Consider the following 19,957-nt stretch of genomic DNA (forward strand, 5'->3'; position numbering starts at 1 on the left):
CATCGATATATCAGAGTATGTGAAAGGATAAGACACCCCGTAAGAAAGCAGTGAAAAGACAACCGTAAGAACTCCAAAGTCACCGGGCCATTCATGACATCATGTGGGAGCGCAGTTAGCTCCGAAAGACCGTCGAGATTCATTCGCATAATAACTGGGTATTATGTTATGGACAAGCAAAGGAGGGAACTTCACAGGAGGCCTTCTTCGCCAATTCCGGGGAGTCCAGCTCCAGCAACGTTGATGTTCTGCCCCTGCATGACTCCACCGCCGAGATTCAGATTGCGACCTGCTGCAATCTGGAAATCAGGGTTGCATGGTGGAGAGTGCGATTTGTGATATTTAAGACCGTTGAGGTTCTTATACCGCTTGCCGCACACTTCACAGCGATAAGGCTTTTCTTTCTCCATGCCTAGGGTTCCAGGGTAAGGTGCTGATGTTTCCGGGTTGACGATTGAGAATGTACCATCAGCGTTGTCGTGAAGTTGTTGATTATTATGGCCATGCTAAAAGAAGCAGAAAGAAACAACGTTAGATAAAATGGTCTTCAAGCGTGTAGTGAAAGAAAAGGTCAGCACTGGGAGACTCACAGCCTTATGGTATTTGAGTCCATTTTGGTTCTTATAGGCCTTCTCACAACCAATGACAGGGCAACGGAACGGCTTCGGTTCCTCGTTCGGAAGGATTGAAGTGGTATCCGGGACGCCCGCCAGGAGCTGCTGCTCACGAATCCGGCGTGCAATGTCGCTATTGGGCCCATATTGGGCCCCACTGAGTTTGAAGTGGGCATTCGGGGTCCCCATGCCTCCGCTAGGGCTGAAAAGTCGCTTGGCCGGCTCGTCGATACATAAATCAACCATATCGTTATTTCCGGTAAACCGTCCATACTGGCCTTGATTCTGACCCATGTTGTGCTGCATATTGAGATCGCCAAAACCGCCCATCATACTTTCGTCGATTTCCGCGGGTGTTCCAGGTGCTGATGAATCGGGAGTATTTCGAAATTGTGAAGTTTGGAGAGGATTTGCCATTAAAGTGGGGGTGTTGACGGAGGACACAGTAGGATTATTTTGCAGGGAGAGCGGGCGTCCAGATCCGATCGGCGTTCCGGGTTGAGAGGGTGTGCTGAAGCCTTGATGACTTGGAAGCATGCCCAGGTTTAATTGCGGGCCCTGGTTGGAGCTGCCGAATCCCCCCTGGCCACCTTCGCGTAACTGAGGAGAGAAGAGCTGCGAGGTTGTGCCATCATCATCTCCCATAGGCTCGTCCAACTCCATGTCGTCGATCGTGTCTAAATCCGCGTGCTGGATAATGGACGAGTTCTGGCCCATTTTACGCTGCATGTCCAGGGTTCGGTCGGGCTGTAATCCGCGCCCTTGGTTGCCATGCTGTTGGTTCTGTTGCTGTGCGATCGCGGCCGCGGCCAAGGCAGCCCGATTTTCACCCTGGCTCGGACGATGCCCTTGGTTGGGCGACTTGGTCGCATGGGCTTCTTCGTAGTGTTGTAATAGGTCATGGAGTGTCGGTAATGTCACACCGCAGCACGAAAAGTCTCGCATGAAGTTGGCCTCCAGCTTCGGCAGATATGAGGATGAATGAAAAGAAGGCGACTGGAAGGTAAATGGTGAGGTGCCGGTCATAATAATGCTGTGTGTAAATTTTCTCGGTCAGTCTCTGATGCGGTGCAACAACCAACAGGCGCACAGGTTTTCCCCGCGGCCTCATGGGGGAGGTTTTTTTTTTTCCCGGCAACTCACTCATCGCGTATCCAACTTCCGACAGACACACCACCCCAGCTCATACCGCCCACTAAACTACCTGCGAGGGATTCTCGCCGACCTTTCTCGCGGTTAGACCCCGACATTGAAATGGGTTTCGTTCCATTGCCCCATTGTGCTGTAGCAGCGCCAATCGAGTCCTTGCGAGGCGGCGGCGCCTTGAACCCCCCGAGTCCTCCACTAGGGTGATGCGATATGCTACCTGTGCGCTCACCCGTGCCAGCCTTTTGCAATGCCGACGTGAGATTCGATGCCTGTTGCCCAGGTGGTGAGACCGAGGTCGAATTCCGGGTGGCGATGTCGATAGGAGCTGCACCCGCCATCCTGATAAGGTGACGTGACCGTCAAATCAACCGGTTGGTGGGGGAGGGAAGAAGTAGTAGGAAAGGCAAGCAAGTAGCTCAGAGAATCAAGGGAGGGAAGAAAAACAAATGATAATGCGGGTTTGCGGAGCCTGCTCTTGGGAAAGATCAAAGATCCGAGTTTCCCTAGTCTGCGCAAAGGGCACGCCAAACTCTGGGGGTTTCTTAGAGAGAGAGAGAGGGGGGGGTGTTTTAGGAGGGTAACAGGATAACAGAGTCCCGCGATGAGGCGTGATCGTGGTCCCCGAGAAAGAGGTGAAGAATAAGAGAATGCGACTGGAGACGGTGCGATATGAATGCCCCTCTTGATGGAAGTGGACTTTCTGGGTGGATGGCGGTCTTAGGCGGGTTCAAGGAGTCCACCCTCGGATGGTGTCCCGCTCTGGCTTGGGCCCGGCGGAACGCGGTGCCAAAGGTCGAGTGGCGATGACTCAACGAGATACCGTGGTTTAAAAATAATAATAATAATAATAAATCCGGGCGCTGGGGAAAGGAGGAGAACAAACAGAGGATGAAGTCCAGGGGGGAAGGGGGAAAGTCTACAGGGAACAAGGAAGAAGAGAGAGAGTCTCCAGTTGGCAAGTCGGACGTTGAGTCGAGTCCAAGTCGGATCGAGGGAAGGTACGATGGAGGCAACCCTTCCGTTTTAGGAAAGGCGTCATTACGATACGGGTGTATTACCATTTCATGTGTAATGGGGCGCAAACGGGCCTGCAATCTCAAGACAATGCTTTTGATCGCTTCCCATGCGATTCCCAATAGACCGGATCAACCGCCTTCGTTCCTGACCGAGGGGACAAGGTTCACGATGCGATGAGAGCAGATGAGATCCCGGAATGTGTCGATGGTGGGTTTGTTGTCGGTCACCAAAGTTGATGACACGACACACCGCTTGCAGGACGTCATGATCGGTAAAGTATTTTATGTACAGAGTACACTTACACGCCTGAAACTCTGGGCTCGGAAACTAGTGTACAATCCATGACTAAAGTTCTCTTGGCTTGATTTCATGTCATTCAAGTTTCAACATTGCCCTTTTCTACTCCCTAATGTACACGTCTACTCGTACAGGAGAGAGGAGGGGAAACATCATATTGACTCGAATTGCCACTTTCATATTGAACTCCGCTACTAGTACTCCGTACAGTGTGTACAACTTCCCTCTGTGGACCGGACCCATCCGATGGGGAGGATATTCATTATACAATACTCGTAGTCGTACGGAGTATTGTTTTTTTGCCGACCATCACCTGGTGGGGGCAATTGAGCTCATCTGTCTCTGTCTCTTGTGCTTCGTCCATGGTTCACTGTGAAGAGACCGGGTATCTCCACTGTTCCCTTCTGCCGATGCATACAACCTCCCAAGAGTTGGGTGAGATGATCGCCACTCATATACACACCATGTATATGTAGGCTAGTATCCTGCAGGAATTCAAGCTCGAGCAGATCTGGGGTTATATGCAAGGGTCAAGATGATCGCGGTGGCGGGTTTTCATCTTCCCGAGGCCAATGCCCAATGGATTTCCGGAGCTCTTCCGATGCCGTCCTTTACCGTCGTTCCTCCGCGCTCTTGATGCTTCGTGCCCTACTCGTATGTCTTGCGAACGAGTGGCGTGCGATCGCATTTTCGTTCTCGTGAGGACAGTTGTTCATTCCTTATTGATGTGAGGCACCCTTTTGCTGGCACCCCCTGCCCCAGAGGACCCAACGATCGGCAACGCCTCCAACCCAAACAACCTTTCAAGGTTTCATACGTAGGGTACATTGTGAGGCAGAGGGACACTTGGCTTTGGCGCTAGAAACACGGCAGAAGCATTCGGACAGCCTTCGATCAATTAGCGTCATCCGGACTCTTCAAGCCTTACCATTACCCGGTGGTACGAATACACCGCCCTAGTGAGTCCCTCCGAGGGGCTTAATTGCGGCCATGTACCTCCGCACGGAGTACTGTACATATCCGTACGAGTAGTCTCTAGTAACTTCCGATCTCTCCTGATCTCTCTTGCCGAATCTGTATGTATGTACTCGTAGTGGCTGTGAAGGAGCCCTGTAACCCGATCGGCTCAACGCCTTCGCCGAACAACCTGGTCCGCCACCCCTTGCCACCCCTTAGCTTCCCCTACCGAGAGACTGAAATCTACTCCGTACATAGAATGACCTGCAGCCTCACCTATGTAGTCTCATATCACATCCCCTTAAAAAAAGGCCTCCCGCAACGGGGTTTCCTCAAAGGCAATTCCTTGACCATTTCTCGTTTAGGCAACGTGGGTGTTTTCACTCGGCCGACTTGCCAATAGAGGGACGCCTTGTCACTGGCTGGGACAGACAACCATCCTATGTAGATCGGGCTCGGTAGCAACCTTCTGTTGGCTTAAAATTGCCTGAATTGGATGATTCAATATTGCGTACCTTCCTCAAATCAGTGAACACATTTTAGTCGATCTATGTACCACCAAGATCCGCAATTAACCTGCGGCCAGTGTTACATATACTTAACTCCCACAACGTAGCTACATATCGAGTAATAATCTGGCCTGGGACTCGGAAGTATGTAGCTGCAATTTGTTGGGTCGCAGCTCCTGAAATCTACGAACTAACGGTCGAACTATCGAAACAAGGAAGGGTTAACTAATGGAGAAGTGGGAACAGATGGTAACTAACGGTCGCTCTTGGTGAGGTGCGTGCTGGTGCGTGCTGGTGCGTGCATCGCACATAATCATCCCCTTGGTGGGGAACATCACCATGTGATCATGGCGATCACTGTTTCAATAGTCCCAAAAGTTAACTTGAAACTAGCCAACCCCTTTTGGACTTAATCGATTGTGCTTCACTTTGGATAGACTGGTACGCAATACCCCATACTGTACGGAGTATGAGGCACCAAAGATACACGATGCCCAGGTGGTAAGGAGCACGATGTGCAGACCGCCAACTCCCACTAGCCTCTCTGTCCATATACTCGTCTCAGTGTCAGGTGTTTGCCTAGCGGTGAGCATACTAGTAGCGGCTAGATCGCCTATTCAATAAACATATACGTATGCACAGACTTAGATGTAGGGATGAAATGTATTTCCACGTCATAGTGGGCTTGATACATGTTGCTGCAACGAGAAGGACGGGTAGTAAACATACACCGATCGAGGCATAAGCAGATTGGAATGACCCTTTCCCCACACTTATCTCCAACCTTGATATTTATCTGGATCGGAAAATAACCATCAATGCAAGAAATGAATAGACTCTAGTCGCCGAATTCGCCCGAGGTGCGTCTGATCCTTGTCTCCCCGCACTGATCTCGGATCTTACTCGGGAATTCGCGGGTGATGCGGAGACAAATGAACAACTTGAAGGATTGAGGGCGATATTGTCGATGAGCACATGGCAGCCAAGCAATTTTAACCTCATAGCTTATCTTGGATATGGGTATAAATGCGGGGAAGCGAGGTTGTCATTCCTCTTTGTTTGGTACACCTCAGCCCTGCCAGGGAGGTGACTTCAAGTTCAGGTCAGTTCAGTGAACTCATAACTTTGGAGTATATAAGATCACTTAGTATTATTAAAAGGTAAACGTTTGAATTCTTAGCGAAACCGTACACCAAACAACTTGAACCCTAGGGCTTGTTTGAACTTGAAAATCAAAGCTCACTGTTGTGGCACGCCCAACTTATTTTCGGTATACATAATAATTGGTTTCGTTTGAAATTCCTTGTACAGATCTCCCGGCCTCGGTAAGACTATTGTCGCTCGGTTATTGCCCACCGCATCGTCGCAAATGGGATGAGAAAGCTTTCTTCCAAGGTTATTTCAAGGCATTTACTTGGGGGATTTGGAAAAATCGATAAGTAAAAGGTTTGATAGGCACCAGATGGGATTTTACTAGAACGACTCTATCAGGGCTAGTATGCATGATGGATGTGCTTTAACAAAGGCTTGAACCTATCCATGACCTACAACCTGTAGGGGTACCCAAGAATGTCACCACATATCTCGGAGTGTTGCCCCTCTCAATGCGACCAAGTCCTACAAAAAAAATCACTTCTTACCGAGGTATTGAAGCCATAGGTACTAGGCTAAAAGTTCTAGTACATAGCACACTAATAAATCGGTTTCGGAATTCTCTACGCTCAACATATTAATTCGCTGAGCTCTTGCTCGGTCACCAGTTTGGCAAACGAGTCAGATGTAGGCAATAGGAAGTATAGGAGCTTCTTTATACAGGGTGTGAGACTATTGCGTGATGGGTCCTTGTGTTGCGACTCAGCTTTGTTGATGTCATAACAAAGAGGGAATATTTCCCAAGTCCAGTCCTATCCTAATGCAAAACGGGAAAAATTACCCGCAAAGAACACACCTGCTGAGGGATGTTTATCTTTAATATTATTCATGCGGTTAACTAAGACTTTTCCCTCGCTGAGCCCTACACGAATAAAGATTAGACATGTCAGCGTCGCACGCGTCGCAAAGCCATACAGTCAACCATGTGACTAGAATATCACAACCTTATTGGGCGTGCATATCGTGCTATTCACCAAAGAATACACCGAAAAAATGTATCAAGTAACCAACGCATATCATGTCGTCAGATCTTCACCGAGGATGCGGGGTGGGAATGGGGCGAGATTCATGAGGGGGTTACGGGGGAGCCGGGCCCCCACCGACATTCTCACCGGGGAGACCAACACAGCATTTCCAGGAAGCCCAGAATGGAAGTAATTTGGTTTCATGAGCCAATGCTATCGGTCAAGTGCCCAACGTGTTATCGGCAAGATTGTTGAACAGAGGGGCCAGTAGAAAAGGGGTGGACTGAATGGAAGTATTGCACAAGGGAGCCTTGGCATCAGTGGCGAAGCCCCAAAAATGGACTCTGGAGATCTTCACGGCGCATCGGATGACCTACCTTGTGGAACATACCTAGGATTCGCGATAAGCGGTAGCCCCCAGCCTCATAATGCTGCACAGCCAAGACTGGAATATCAAACCTGTGAAGGCTTGGCGGATAATCATTTGACACTTGGCGCACTTGGCAAGTATTCAGGATGGAACCTCCCTCGCATCAAGAGTGCTTACTATTGTCTGGGCATTGAAGATAAGGAGGGCTGTGCTAGGCGACTCTCTTTGGTTTACTGTATGTATCGAAATAGAACAGAGATTGGTTGATGTTCGAAAGCGATTCAATCTTGATTGCAAACTTGCCAACTAGGCTTGGTATGTAGTCTGAATAAAAAACAAATGGAAAACAAATATGGTTCTGATGTAGACCTGATCAGATAGCGCCGCCAACACCCTTTCTGCTTTTCCACCTTTTGTCGTTAGAGGTGGCCTCATTGTCGAGGTGTTTCTTGTCCTTGTCCTCTGGGCTGAACCTGACGTTTGGTCATCGTAGCGAAGGGACCGCTGGGTACACAAAATAGAAAATGCATCGGTCGCTGATGTCGTGATAATAAATTGCATGAACTTTAAAGAAATAATGAACTGGGCTCAATGATAAATGAAATCACTGGGAAGGTCGTCGAGAAGGGTGGCCCAGGAAAAGGAAGCCGGCGGGGAGCGTAGCGGCAACATCATCGAATTGGGAGTCCTCTGACGAAGAAGAGGATGTACTGTTGGAACGGTGCAAGACAGCCTCCGAGTCAGTGGTTTGCTCGGTGGAATCGGTCAAGGCTTGCTCATAGGCCGCAAGGTCTGGGCCAGACTCGGTGGGTGACAGGACAAGAAACTTCTTGGAAGGGTCAAATGGCGCCGAGCTGTTGGCAGACAGGACGAGGAAGTTGCGAGGAGGCGGGATGGAATGCATTTTGAAATGGATTTTTGGAATTGGCTTTTATGTGGGTGGTAGTAATTTGGAAGGTTGGCAGGAGTTTCACAGTCTGTCTAAGTATAAGGAAGGGAGAAGTTCAAGTTCGGGATGATGGATTGAGAGAGACACTCAGGACGGGTGGAATCGACCAGACTTTATAACCACGAGCTGGGCTAAGGGACCTTGGAGAATGAGGGGCATTTTTTTTAATCAAGGTGAGCGCCATTGGCGTCGATCTAGCACATCATTCATCTCAGCCGGAGGGAAGTGGATACCCGACGGTCATGCAGGCCCGGGCTCTCCCCCGCGATTATCGCTGATAGTACATAATAATATTAACGGAAAATCCTAAACATACCGACACTCACATGTCTTGGCTCTGCTCTGTGAAAAAAGGGGGAGCACTCCCTTGAAAGCCAAGACTTCACTATTGGATTTCCAATTCTTCGACTTCGCCTCTCTCTTGGCTTTGGTATTCCAGTCGTCTCTGAAAGGAGAGTCGGTCTGGGTCTAGGGTCACTGCCATTCCCAGATTCCCTTCCGCCGGAAAAGTAATAATATTGGCAGGTAAATACATACTCTGCACGATAACCTGTGTGTACAAGTCAGCAAAGGTCTAAACCCGCCTAATTCCGCAATTCTTTCCGGGAAGGCAGGCCGATCCTGGGCGGAGCTCCCGTTGCCAACCGAAGGCCAAAGAAAGCCAGAGAGAGCCCAAGAAGAGATCCGCAGCCAGGATGAGGGGCCAAGAAGTTTCCCCAGCGTGGGAAAGCCGTGGATTGTCACAGGCTGCGTGCTGCCTGGACCACACCATCGTTTTGTTTCATGTGTGGCTGGTCACTGCTCCGATCATCCCGACTGCGTCCGCGTCAGTCCCCCTATCGTGACGGTCGATCGACTCCGATTTGTTTTCTCTTTTCCTTCCTTTTCCTCGTAGGGGTGCACTTCATTGCCGTTTGTAGAAACATGCACCATCCATGACATCATGGTCGTCTCTCGCGACGCGAACGATATCCTCTTTAACCGAGGGCCCTGATCAATTTGGGGGATGAGTGCTGCGTAAGTGGGGAAGATTGTTTTTGCCCGCATGTGAGGTCTGGACTTGAGTCGACGATTTTGATGATATACAGTGGTGTTGCAAAATTGAAACGTCCGATTGCCCTCCATTATCGACCGCCTTCTCATGGCAGACGAGTAGCTACTTAAGATAGAATAGACTGGCCAATCTATTCCATCTCAGGTAGCTACTTGTTCGGGGTTCCCTTTGAGAAGGCAGAGATCAGGGCGGTCAACAAGGGGTTTCAAATTTTTGCAACACCACTGTACCCCGGCGTAACGGAGATGAGTTGGAAACTCGAGGGCCTTGGCTTGGTTGCTTCTGCAAACCACAAACATTCAAGCTGGGCCAGGGCGCGGTTGCATTAGATAATCACGTGGTAGACTGTCACTGCTAGCAAAAAGCAGACTTGAATCCTTTTCTTTCTTTCCCGAGGATCCGCAAGGTCACAGTCACAGAATGTTGCTGTGCTCAAAATCCAACGGCGCCAAATCCAATGGATGAGGTTGAAAGTTAAGCCTGTGCTCTCTTTGGCGCCCAGAATCTCGGCGTGTTACTTGTTCGGAGTCGATCTCCCGGCCGCAGCGGCTGAGAGAGCCTCAGACCATGTACTCCCCGCCCCATCATGAGCGGGAAGCCCCCAAGCACAGCCTTTTCTGCCTCTTCGTCAGTCAGGGAATCCCTGGGCTTGGCTCATTGGAGGAGAGCAAATTTTCCTTTCGATTTCTTCAGCGGGCCGAATGCAGGCCCTCAATAGATTGAGAAGCATATTACCTATTAGGGTACCGCCCTTATGTGATCACATACATCCAACACTAATGACCACTGCCCACCACCACGACTATCGCCAGGATTTTACCTTTGAAATTGCGTTCGTAATCGCCTAACTTATCCGAGTGCCCATCCAACAAAGGGTAGCGATTAGGATGTCTCATCACCTTGTAGCGCTGCCAGGTTCATACCGCTATCACCAACTATCACCAACTATCACCAACTATCACCAACTATCACCAACTGCGGCAGCGTAACGAGACTTGGTCCGGCTGCGCAATTGAGCGTTGGGGCTAGAATATGGATACCATAATGTTGGCTTTCGTTCTAGGCGTACAACTCGGATATTGTCTCTCTTTGGAAGCTGGTGGCCCACCTTCGGCTTCCCCAGCATCATGGTATGTACTATGGCACTTTGGACGGCTACATTTCTCCCTTGTTTTAAGTTCAAATGTCTGTTCATCTAAGGGTCAAACAGAATTACAAGCTCTCGAAATATCCCACTACCATCTGACAAACCTTACCAAAAGCCAACGGGAGCAGCCGGTATCAGATTATGGCCTCTCTGGCCCCCGAATATGCACCCCCACCACGAGGACAATGGCAGGTGCCTTGTCCTAGAACGGATAACTGATTGAAGAATCACTCGCCCCATTTGTCATATGAGCTACAATCTGTACCTGACGGCCTGTGTTGGTTTGATCTAATTTGCCGGAGGGGAAGACCTGTTGGTGTCCGCAATACGATTTATATGGAATGATGTCAAGCGCAATATGCAACACCTAAACTCTATTTGGGGATGGGGATGGTCGATTCGATCAACGGTTCGATGGCCGAGGGAATCTCCGTGTACGCCATTGGCGTGCGCAGAAGGATCACCAGGCGCAACCCACTGGCCTCCACCTTCTGGTGACCCACCTAACCGCCAAAGAGTGTCTTTTGTTGGTGCGAAATGATGTACGGGCCAAGAACTTTTGGCACATGCCTCTTGTTTACAACCTGCAAGGTGGTGGGAAAATACCCTGCGAGTGACGACTATTCCATTAGGTGCATAGGGCGTTGACACTCCATTCCTTACAGCACCTGTGGAAAGACTGGTCGATTCGCTTCGGGCCATCAGTATGTCTTTGTACAGACTGTGCTGCAACTCGGCGCAGTCATGCCTCCCGGGTAACAACACGAGTTTCTATAAAGCTGGTTCACGCTCGCCTTCTTTTCTCCATCAAATAGCACAATTCCATCTCCACGATCGTGTCCTCGCCGAAGTCCACTTTTTGCCTTCTAATAATTCCATTACACGAGACACTCCTTCTCAATAAAAAGATGTGCTCGGTCTACATATTTCTCTATGACTGCGGCTGCTGCCTCAAAGAAGGAGGAGAGGTGCCATGTGCCAAAAAAGGCACCCCGTTGTGTCACGGCATCAAGGAGCACTTCCGCCGCCGACACGGCTACAACTGCTCTAAGCATGGTGGCTAGAAGCTTTGTCAAGGTTAGTGGGGTTGTAATTCGCTGCTGCTGGCTTGGGCCGAACAAGCTTTTGCTCACACGACAATTTCTAGTGAGCGAAATGATCAGACGAATTCCGAAGCCTCTCGGACATTACCACTCAACGTCAACTCGGTATGATCATCAAGACAATGCCATTCTCTCTCGTACCCCAAAAAAGAGGCCAACATTGAACACATTTATTTATTTTTATTCTTCTGCATGGATTCGGAGGCGGTCCCACGGGATTTAGTTTCTGTGCTGTTCAATTTTGTCTTATAGTCCACATGTTGCTGAAATTTCGGGTGGTCTTTTTCCCTTCTAAGCTCTTTCATTCGATGCTTTTCTGAATCCTTCTTTGTGGCTTGGGCCGCAGAGATCTATCAGATCTGCTTCTCGAATCAGCTTGTTATTTTTTATTTCATTCATGGATCTGCCAAACCCTTGTCTTCCAATTTTGTGAACCTGTGGCTGATGCCATCTTCGTCCAAGTTTTTGAATATCATGATCCATATTTCACCATTTACTACCCTACTGTGATACAAAGAGCATATCCTTCTGCCAGTGCTTAGATACTAGCTGACTAACACTATACTAACTTGAGGTAAAGTGCAGTCAATAAATGCCACTCATGATTACGAGTACGCCCATGCGGATCCGCTTTGGACCCCTTCCATGGGGACGTAATTGATTTGGAATTGCACCTAGCCAAGGAGCTAGAAGCGTACTCAGATCCTTTACGCTTATCATGGCTTTGGGTGGGGAAATTACAACAAACTGGGATTTGCCGCCCCGCAAGACCTTTCCACAATTACGCGAATAATGGTCAGCGCCATTCATGTTAACGAGGAAGGATCTTAAATTTCTAATGGGGAGAGGTGCTAGGTGAAGGACTGGACCTTTGAAGATGCCCGTACTCTCGACAATGTGGCACTCAGGCCAAGCCTATACATTTTGAAGTTCGTGTTCAAGTACAAAGCCAACACATAGTAGTGACGAAATAATGAACGACATTCTGTTGTGTGTGTTGGAATCTTTCCATTGCAGGTTTGGCTGCCAGCACCGGTGATGATCTGCCATCGCCCCGCAACATCGAAGGCAACAGACCAAAGCCGAGCGGACAACATCATTTTGGGTTTCGGTAATCGAGTAGCTCCGCATCTGCGCCTAAGAGATTGGCGGTGCGCGGTTCTCTCAAAAGACGATGAATAGAACCCGATACTCTCTTAGGGTAGTTAGACGAGGGTATGCGAATTGATCGAACGTGGTGATGAAATGATAAGTACGGATATCCCCGACCATCAAGAACGAGGGCCTTGCGATGTCTCAATCAGGGAAATGCACAGCTTTGCAAGCCCGCCAAAGCACCACAAAGGGCGGAAAAGAAGGGATTTGTGGAGGGGAACTACTTGGTCATTGGTTCTTTCCCTGGGACACCAGCATACTAGGGACCCTTGAATCAACGAATTACCTGGGCTTGATAACCGCGGAGTATGGTGCCCAGCGCCAGCGATAGGTTCTCATCCGCGAACAGATCCTTGCTGTAGGGGCTGCATTACCCTAGGGTAGGCCCCGCAGGTGGTTCGTATCATCTGATTGTGGGGTTAGAAGCAAATCATGAGCTACTTGCCAGCCTTTTCTCTCGAAATTGTATTCTGTGGGCATTCCATATTATCAGCACTGCCACCATTAGTATGGACATGGAGGTGGGGGTTTGACTGCGCACTAATCCACGGAGCATACGTGTATATTGAGGCAAGTTCGCACGCCATTAAATGTTTTAACACAAAATAATCAAGCCTTGGTTCATTCCTGCTAACCATACCGGAGCATCAGCAGTGCCTCCATGCATGTTAATCACACTCTTGTCTCAGAGCCACGGCTTCTGGACCCCTACTCAGATGAAGGGAGTGGGGATACCGCAATGATGGGGGGCCATGGATTGGTGCCGGGCTCCCTTGGGGACCATAGCTCAACGCGAGGCCACATTGTCGTAAGGGCCTTGGGTGGGTTGGACAATTTATGGCAAGAGATCTGAAATCCAGGCGCCGTGTTGGGTCATTCGGGGCCGAGGGCGATTGGCCCGGTGGCCAGGTATTTGAGATACATATCACTCGCAATTTTCTCAACTTTTGGGGGCCAGAATTGAGCGTCCCTATGTGATTCGATAGATCAACACTAGCGTCCATGGCCGAGCGAAAATCACAATAATCGGGATTCGGGAGTGGTGGCATTACCCTAATGACAGAATTGAATGGTGGAAGTCATATGTCATGGAGATCAGATCAAGTCCTCGAGCAAGAATCATGGTGGACAATGATGCTGCAATCCTTCTGTGAATGATCTTGGCTGGAAATCTCCACAGAAACAACCCCGAGCGATCCTCAAGTCGTCCCAGTTCCATAAGTGGGATGGCCCCGGTTGAGCGCCGATCTTATCTCCATATCACGTGTCGCGAGTCGGCGATCCAACCACCGGAATCTCCTTTGACAAATAATCCCGCCCGTGACCGTGACTATCACCGCGTCAGCCTTTCGCGTTTTATGAGCCCGTGGTTGTCGCGTCGCATATGTGATGTCCATCGAAGTCGATTGGGAAACCGCCACCTCCGGCCCAGATGGAGAGGCCCTCGCAGAGCGCATCCGCTCATTTGTGCATGACAAGTTCCAGCAGGTAGCTTTACCGCGCTTTATTCGCTCCGTGCAGGTCCATGCCTTTGAGTTTGGAACAATTGCCCCGGATATCGAGATAAAGGACTTTTGTGAACCATTTTCGGATTTTTATGAGGAGGATGATGATGACGATACTTCAACTACCTCCGAGGAGCTCGTTGATGAGCATGGCCACCCATGGTCAGGACAACATTCAGAGCTACACGAGTCGCCCTACGAAGATGAACTGCTTGGACACAGCCCCGGAAATTTCAGTCACCACCCATACCCAGGTGAGGGGTATCAACCCTCTGCTCTTCGGTCCCCGCTGCCTATGGGCGACCACTTGAACCCGCATTTTCTTCCTCGCGCCGGTACCCCCGGTATCCCGGGAGGCACGTCGACTCTCGGTTACCATCTCATGTCATTGGGCGGTTTATCGGGAACACAAACACCCCTGGCTGCTGTAGCAGGTGGTACGTCTTTCGCGAGTGGATGGTCGGATTCGGGCCTGGCGCATGGCAGACCGCGCCTGCAACGCCCTTCTACACAACTACACCACCGCATGGATGCTGACATAGATACGACCAATTCCGCATCACGACCTTCAACCGCGAATACACACCCTTCCCACCCCTCTATAGGACATACCGGTAGCAGTGGGTCGAGGAATAGTACCGATCCCGCCGATATACCCCAACCCTCAATCGAACCCGCCATCGATCCCTCTGCCCCGCTTCCACCGCGGATGCGCGAGCGCCGACCGGAAGACTTCCAGATCCTTTGCCATGCTAGATATGCAGGTGACGTTCGCATGTCTCTGACCGCCGAAATCCTGCTTGACTATCCAATGCCCAGCTTCGTGGGTCTTCCTCTGAAACTCAATGTCACCGGCATCACCTTTGACGGGGTTGCGGTTGTTGCATATATTCGGAAACGTGTGCATTTCTGCTTCCTTTCACCCGAAGACGCAGACGCTCTTCTCGGTTCTGAGCAGGAGGCCGGGCAAGGAAGCCAGAATCCTAGTGATGATGGCCGGCCCCGGTCTGGCGACCAAAAACGCCAAGGAGGGTTGTTGCAGGAGATCCGAGTGGACAGTGAGATTGGCCGAAAGGAAGATGGGAAACAAGTCTTGAAGAATGTCGGCAAGGTGGAGCGATTTGTTCTCGCGCAGGTACGCCGGATCTTCGAGGAAGAATTAGTATATCCTAGTTTCTGGACTTTCCTTGTTTAGGTGGCCTTGCTGGACCTTGCGCCAGCTTCACTGATAACATTTTCCGAGGAGGCCAGTTACGTGTGTAAATTTATGACTACTTAATGATTGTAAAATAAAAGGATGATTTTATGACCCTAGAATCTATCTTCAAATGCAAGATATTCTTGATCAAGTGTGTAAAAAAAAAGAAACTTCGCGAATGAGACGGATTACTTTCGAAGCTCTCCAAGTCATTGCTCACGTTCCAAAAACAAAAGGCTAATGGTGAGAATGGAGGTAATGACGCAATGGTCAACCTATCTTGGCGGAGGTAATTCGAACTTCGGGCTCATCTCGAGGCCACAAACGTAGGGTGTGGGGAGTTCTATGAACAGTCCTCGAATACGTGTAGGCCAATAACGTGCACGGTACCAGTCGACAGTCATGGCAACTTCAAGGCTCTTCGGTGCCGATGATGAAGATATATGACAAGATCAAGGCATGGAAGTGTGAAGTTGCCATCTGAAGGTGATTGGGATTCCTTTACAGGTCCTTCCTGACGTTCTTGTCACCCTTTTCGGTGGAAACCTCATCTCCAAGCTTGTGGTACTCGCGGGTCAGGCCTTCGCATTGCTTCTTGAGAGTCTCGATGTCACGGTCCTTGGCCTCGAGCTCCTTCTTCAGGGCGCCAATCTCACCGACAGAGCCGGCCTCGGCAACACGAGCAGAGTCCTTACCACCGGCCTTCTTGTCGCCTTCGAGCATCTTGACACGGTCCTCAAGACGGAGAACCTCGAGGATCATGATGTAGGTGCGGTTCAAGATCAGGGAGAGGAAGAGAGTGAAACCGCAAAGGTACATGTTGCGCTGTGAGTAGAACTTGCGTGCTTGCACCTCCATTCGGTCGGTGCCCAGGTGAGCAGCTCTGCGATGACAGTTGTGGGTTAGTTTTGATTAATCAATACGAGAAGGAAGCTTACCCAACACCGGCGCCATCTTTGGAGAAGGCAGCCAGCTCTTGCTGAACCCGATACACACGGTTGACACTGTCAAGGAAGAGGATCAGGATAAAGATAAAAGTGATCTGTGTGATGTTAGTTCAGCCTAGTATAAGAACCAGGTTATGAAACACTACCTTTAGGCCATATTGGAGCTTGGCAATGATAGGACTCTCCGAGATGAACGCGAAAAGCTTGCGCTTGATGGTGAACGGAAGAGGGACGATGAGGGCCAGGAAAACGGCCATCTCAAACACCAGAAGGAGGAAAACCTATATCACGCACATAAATTGTCAGTCTATAGCCTACTAAACAGAAGGATTGGTGACACGATGCTCGGTCGGAATAGTGGGAGCTCAGTCAGGCTGCAACCCCCTCCGGGTCGACCGGTCGTTGGAACAAATAGGGACAAAGGGTGAGGATTGTCAGGTGGAACATACAAGACTGTAGTAGAGAGTCATTTTGGCGATATTTCGCAGTCAAGCACTTCGTGTGGTAAAGTATTCGTGCTGGTCAAAAGGGGGGTGGGGTGCGGTTGGAGAGCCTCGGTGACAGCTGGCTCGAGAGTAAACAAATTCCAGTGAGGGTAAGTGGGCCGAGGTACAGGTTCAAGATATTAAAATCTCACAAACAAGTAGTAACAGACGTGGTCAGAACGAGGCGTGTGAAGGAATTGGACAGTAGCCTGGTGCCTGGCCAAGTTTTAAGTTGTTCTAATGGGGGAGGTTTCCTGCCTTGAAGGAATACGTCATGGAATAGCGTGCACGTGACCTCTATCTGGAGTTGTCACTGTTGCTTTAGTGCCTCAGGCATCAACAAGTATTTCTAACCGCCGAGTCTACATTCTATATACTCAGTACTACTACCTGGGTAGATACTGCCAGTGATTAAAACTTCCGAGGTTTAAACCTTGGAATATCCCTCCAAGTTTGAGGCGGACTCAAGTGACACTACCTAGGTAGTAGTACTAGTAATAGTACCTACCTAGGTAGGCCACTCCAGGTACTGGGATGAAGAGATATATTTCGGTGTCTACCAGTTGTAGTACTATTAAGAAGGCTGAGATTATATCCCTAAGAGGTCATACTGAAATATAGTAAGTTATATTCGTGAAATTGCTTTGAACTGAGTAATATTTCAAGGTTGTGTGTGGTGCACGTGCCCACAAGTAGGTAGCATATTTTCGATATTGACATCTATCCTTCCGCTTCCTCGTAAGAATTGGACTTGTGCTTGGGCTCAAACTTGAAGTCTTTGTGAGCAGGACCAAGGAACATCTCACTAAAGTCAAAATAGTTAGTTCAGATCGTTTTCAATAAGTCTCAAATGACAAAAGGCGGCAAACTTACGTGATCTTAACCCAATCCTTGTAATTATCGCTGGCCATCAGAGTCTCCAACTCATTACGGCCACGGTAAGCAGGAGGTCGCTGATTAATTCTGGGAGGAAGATGCTCCAATAATCCAATAGGAATGTAGCGATAGGCAAAGCTGAGCCATTCTAGCAGGAAGCGGCGAGTAGTGCCGACACCGTGCTCGTCAGATCCCCATGCCTCGAGACCGTACTTGGCAAACTTTTCTATGTAGCTCAGACGTTCCGATGCAGACTTGTCCAAGTACTGGCCGGACTGAATCTCTTCGAAGAGCCAGGGCTTTATGAGTGCACCGCGTGCAACCATAACTGAATCAACACCGCCATTGTTGACGTGGTCATCATAGTCGATATGCGAGAAGCAATCACCGTTTCCGAGGAAGTAAGTTCTACCCCCATTCGGCTGGAAGCGCGCATCAGGCTCACGAATAGTGTCAGTGATTTCATCCTTCGTCTCATTCAGTCGCTTAATAAGTGCCGCAGTATCGGCAATATAACCCCAGTCCGCCTGGCGAGTATACCGCTGTTGTCTGCTTCGGCCGTGCAGCGTAATAGCGGCAGCACCGGGAGGACCGATATTTAGGACATTAGATTCGTGGCCACCGAGAACCATACGCTCAACGAGCTTTTGAGCAGTAGGATAGTTATCCCTGGTTCCCATACGGATTTTAACGGTGATGGGAATTTCCTGAGATACAGCATTCATACCACGAATCATTTTCTCCAATTTCGAGTGGTGATCCAGAAGGGCAGACCCAGCGCCGTCACGGAACACGAGTTCAATAGGACAACCGCAGTTGAGATCAATCACACGCAAGTGGGGGGTGAATTTAGAAAGAACTTCAGTGGCTTTGAGCGCTTGCCAGGGTTTGTTGGCCGTGATTTGAGCACCGAACTTAAAATCTTTAGAGTTGTCGTAGCCTTGAACGATATTGTCTCCCGGGATAACGCTGGGCGGGAGCATTTCTGTCTCGTGGGCCTTGAGTAAAGTCCACTCTGATTTGTTGCCTTGGATAAGTGGCATACTCATGGCCATCTCAGAGTAGGTGAATTGGGCGCCTAGATCGGTACAGAGCCGTCGGAAAGGCATGTTGCCCTGTGTGGTCAATGGTGCCAATGTCGGAGTCTCGGGGCCAAAGTAGATGCGTCGTTTCTCAGACGGCATGAAGGGAGGCTCGGTATATAGAGCGCGATTGTCTTCCAGTTCATCCTTGGTCTGCTCGGCATTCTCAGCTTCGGCGATCTCATTCTTTTTCTTGCCATGGATGTTCTTCTCCAATTCTTGTGCTGCCGTATTGAGCCATTCATTGTACTGATTGGCACGAGGAGTTGTCTCCTTCTTACGCGCGAGAGCGACTTTGTCCGCTGCGGGAATGATGTTGGTCATGCCCTCGGCATTCGCGAATGGGACTTTAGGCTGGGCCTTCTGCTTGCGCTCCTCATCCTCCAGCAGAATCAATTCCTTCCGTCCGTCCTCTGTTTCCCTCTCAGTTGAGTGGGTGCCAACCAGACGGCATTTCCAACCAGCCGAGCATGTTCCACGAGTGTCCCAGACAGGACAAATTCCCTTGAAGGTTCCGATATCCTCTCTCTTGTATTGCTTCAGATAGAGTCGGAGATCGTGTTCAAAACGACACTTCTCACCATACTGACACTCCTTGGGAGAGAATTCGGGGCTGAACATCACGGAAACACATAGTCCCTTCTCGTCTTTAGACGAACCCGAAACTGCGGTTCGTGTTTTGGCCGGTGGGCTTCTTCTTTTTCTTTCCCTTCTTCTCATCGTCTCGTTCGGCATGTGAGCCAGCTTCAGCAGCATCGTCGGTATCTGTGGGCTCCGGCGCAAACTTGGTCTTGGAAATGCGGTATCTATGGAGAGGTAAATGTAAGCCTGCCAATTCCATAGGAAGTCATCATGAGCAAGTATCATACTCAGCCTTTATGGGGGCGATGCCTCTATCACGTTCTGGCACAACCACCTGCTCATCGTTATCCGATGGCATGTCCACACGTGCCTTCTTGGAAGGAGGCTGCTCAGTATTTTCAGTGCTCGAGTTACCGTTGTCGGCGGCGCGCTTGGTGACATCCACCTCCGAGGATGATTGACCTGCCATGGAGTCTATGCCGGGCATTGCGATTGACTGGTTGTAGTAGGAATGGAAATGTGAATCATGCACCGTATCGCGCAGCGGGAAAATTCGGAATCACTTCAATAACAGTACTTGCGAAATACATTGATTTCTCCAAAAATTCGCAGTTCGCACCTGGTGGCGGAGAAATTTGCACAGTTTGCATTTCGGCATAAACTGGAACAAGCACCTATCATTGGTCGGATATTTAAATGTGGGTCAATGGCTTTTACGAGCGGGTTGCATGTACGTACGAAGTACATGTATAAGATCCAAAATTGTATAACTTTCATAAGCAACTTTGTATTCCTCGGGAATCTCATCCGAAAACAAAAATTATAGACACAAAGAATCGACAGG

At 49.6% G+C, this 19,957-nt stretch overlaps 5 protein-coding genes across 5 annotated transcripts; 1 reads left to right on the forward strand and 4 right to left on the reverse strand.

Annotated features, from left to right (window-relative positions):
• Positions 1-191: 191 nt before the first annotated feature.
• N7509_010966 (zinc-coordinating transcription factor SFP1) lies at positions 192-2,101 on the reverse strand (the record flags this gene model as incomplete). Its single annotated transcript, XM_056635603.1, has 3 exons — positions 192-506; positions 591-1,647; positions 1,758-2,101. The coding sequence occupies 3 exons, from the start codon at positions 2,099-2,101 to the stop codon at positions 192-194; spliced, it is 1,716 nt and encodes a 571-aa protein (XP_056486223.1).
• A 5,533-nt stretch (positions 2,102-7,634) lies between these two features.
• Positions 7,635-7,934, reverse strand: N7509_010967 (uncharacterized protein; the record flags this gene model as incomplete). The annotated part of the gene is made up of 1 exon (XM_056635604.1): positions 7,635-7,934. One exon carries the CDS (start codon positions 7,932-7,934, stop codon positions 7,635-7,637), a length of 300 nt encoding a protein of 99 aa, XP_056486224.1.
• Positions 7,935-13,827: 5,893 nt separating this feature from the next.
• On the forward strand, positions 13,828-15,138 carry mdm12 (ERMES complex subunit MDM12; the record flags this gene model as incomplete). Its single annotated transcript, XM_056635605.1, has 1 exon — positions 13,828-15,138. One exon carries the CDS (start codon positions 13,828-13,830, stop codon positions 15,136-15,138), a length of 1,311 nt encoding a protein of 436 aa, XP_056486225.1.
• Positions 15,139-15,642: 504 nt separating this feature from the next.
• Positions 15,643-16,558, reverse strand: N7509_010969 (putative BAP31 domain protein; the record flags this gene model as incomplete). The annotated part of the gene is made up of 4 exons (XM_056635606.1): positions 15,643-16,024; positions 16,080-16,183; positions 16,235-16,369; positions 16,538-16,558. 4 exons carry the CDS (start codon positions 16,556-16,558, stop codon positions 15,643-15,645), a joined length of 642 nt encoding a protein of 213 aa, XP_056486226.1.
• A 735-nt stretch (positions 16,559-17,293) lies between these two features.
• On the reverse strand, positions 17,294-19,600 carry dus3 (tRNA dihydrouridine synthase DUS3; the record flags this gene model as incomplete). Its single annotated transcript, XM_056635607.1, has 4 exons — positions 17,294-17,378; positions 17,447-19,144; positions 19,191-19,337; positions 19,401-19,600. The coding sequence occupies 4 exons, from the start codon at positions 19,598-19,600 to the stop codon at positions 17,294-17,296; spliced, it is 2,130 nt and encodes a 709-aa protein (XP_056486227.1).
• Positions 19,601-19,957: the final 357 nt, after the last annotated feature.

Source organism: Penicillium cosmopolitanum, assembly GCF_028827165.1.
Source record: "Penicillium cosmopolitanum strain IBT 29677 chromosome Unknown utg000009l:1.0-9042332.0:1.0-9050551.0, whole genome shotgun sequence".
NCBI classification, from domain to species: Eukaryota; Fungi; Ascomycota; class Eurotiomycetes; order Eurotiales; family Aspergillaceae; genus Penicillium; species Penicillium cosmopolitanum.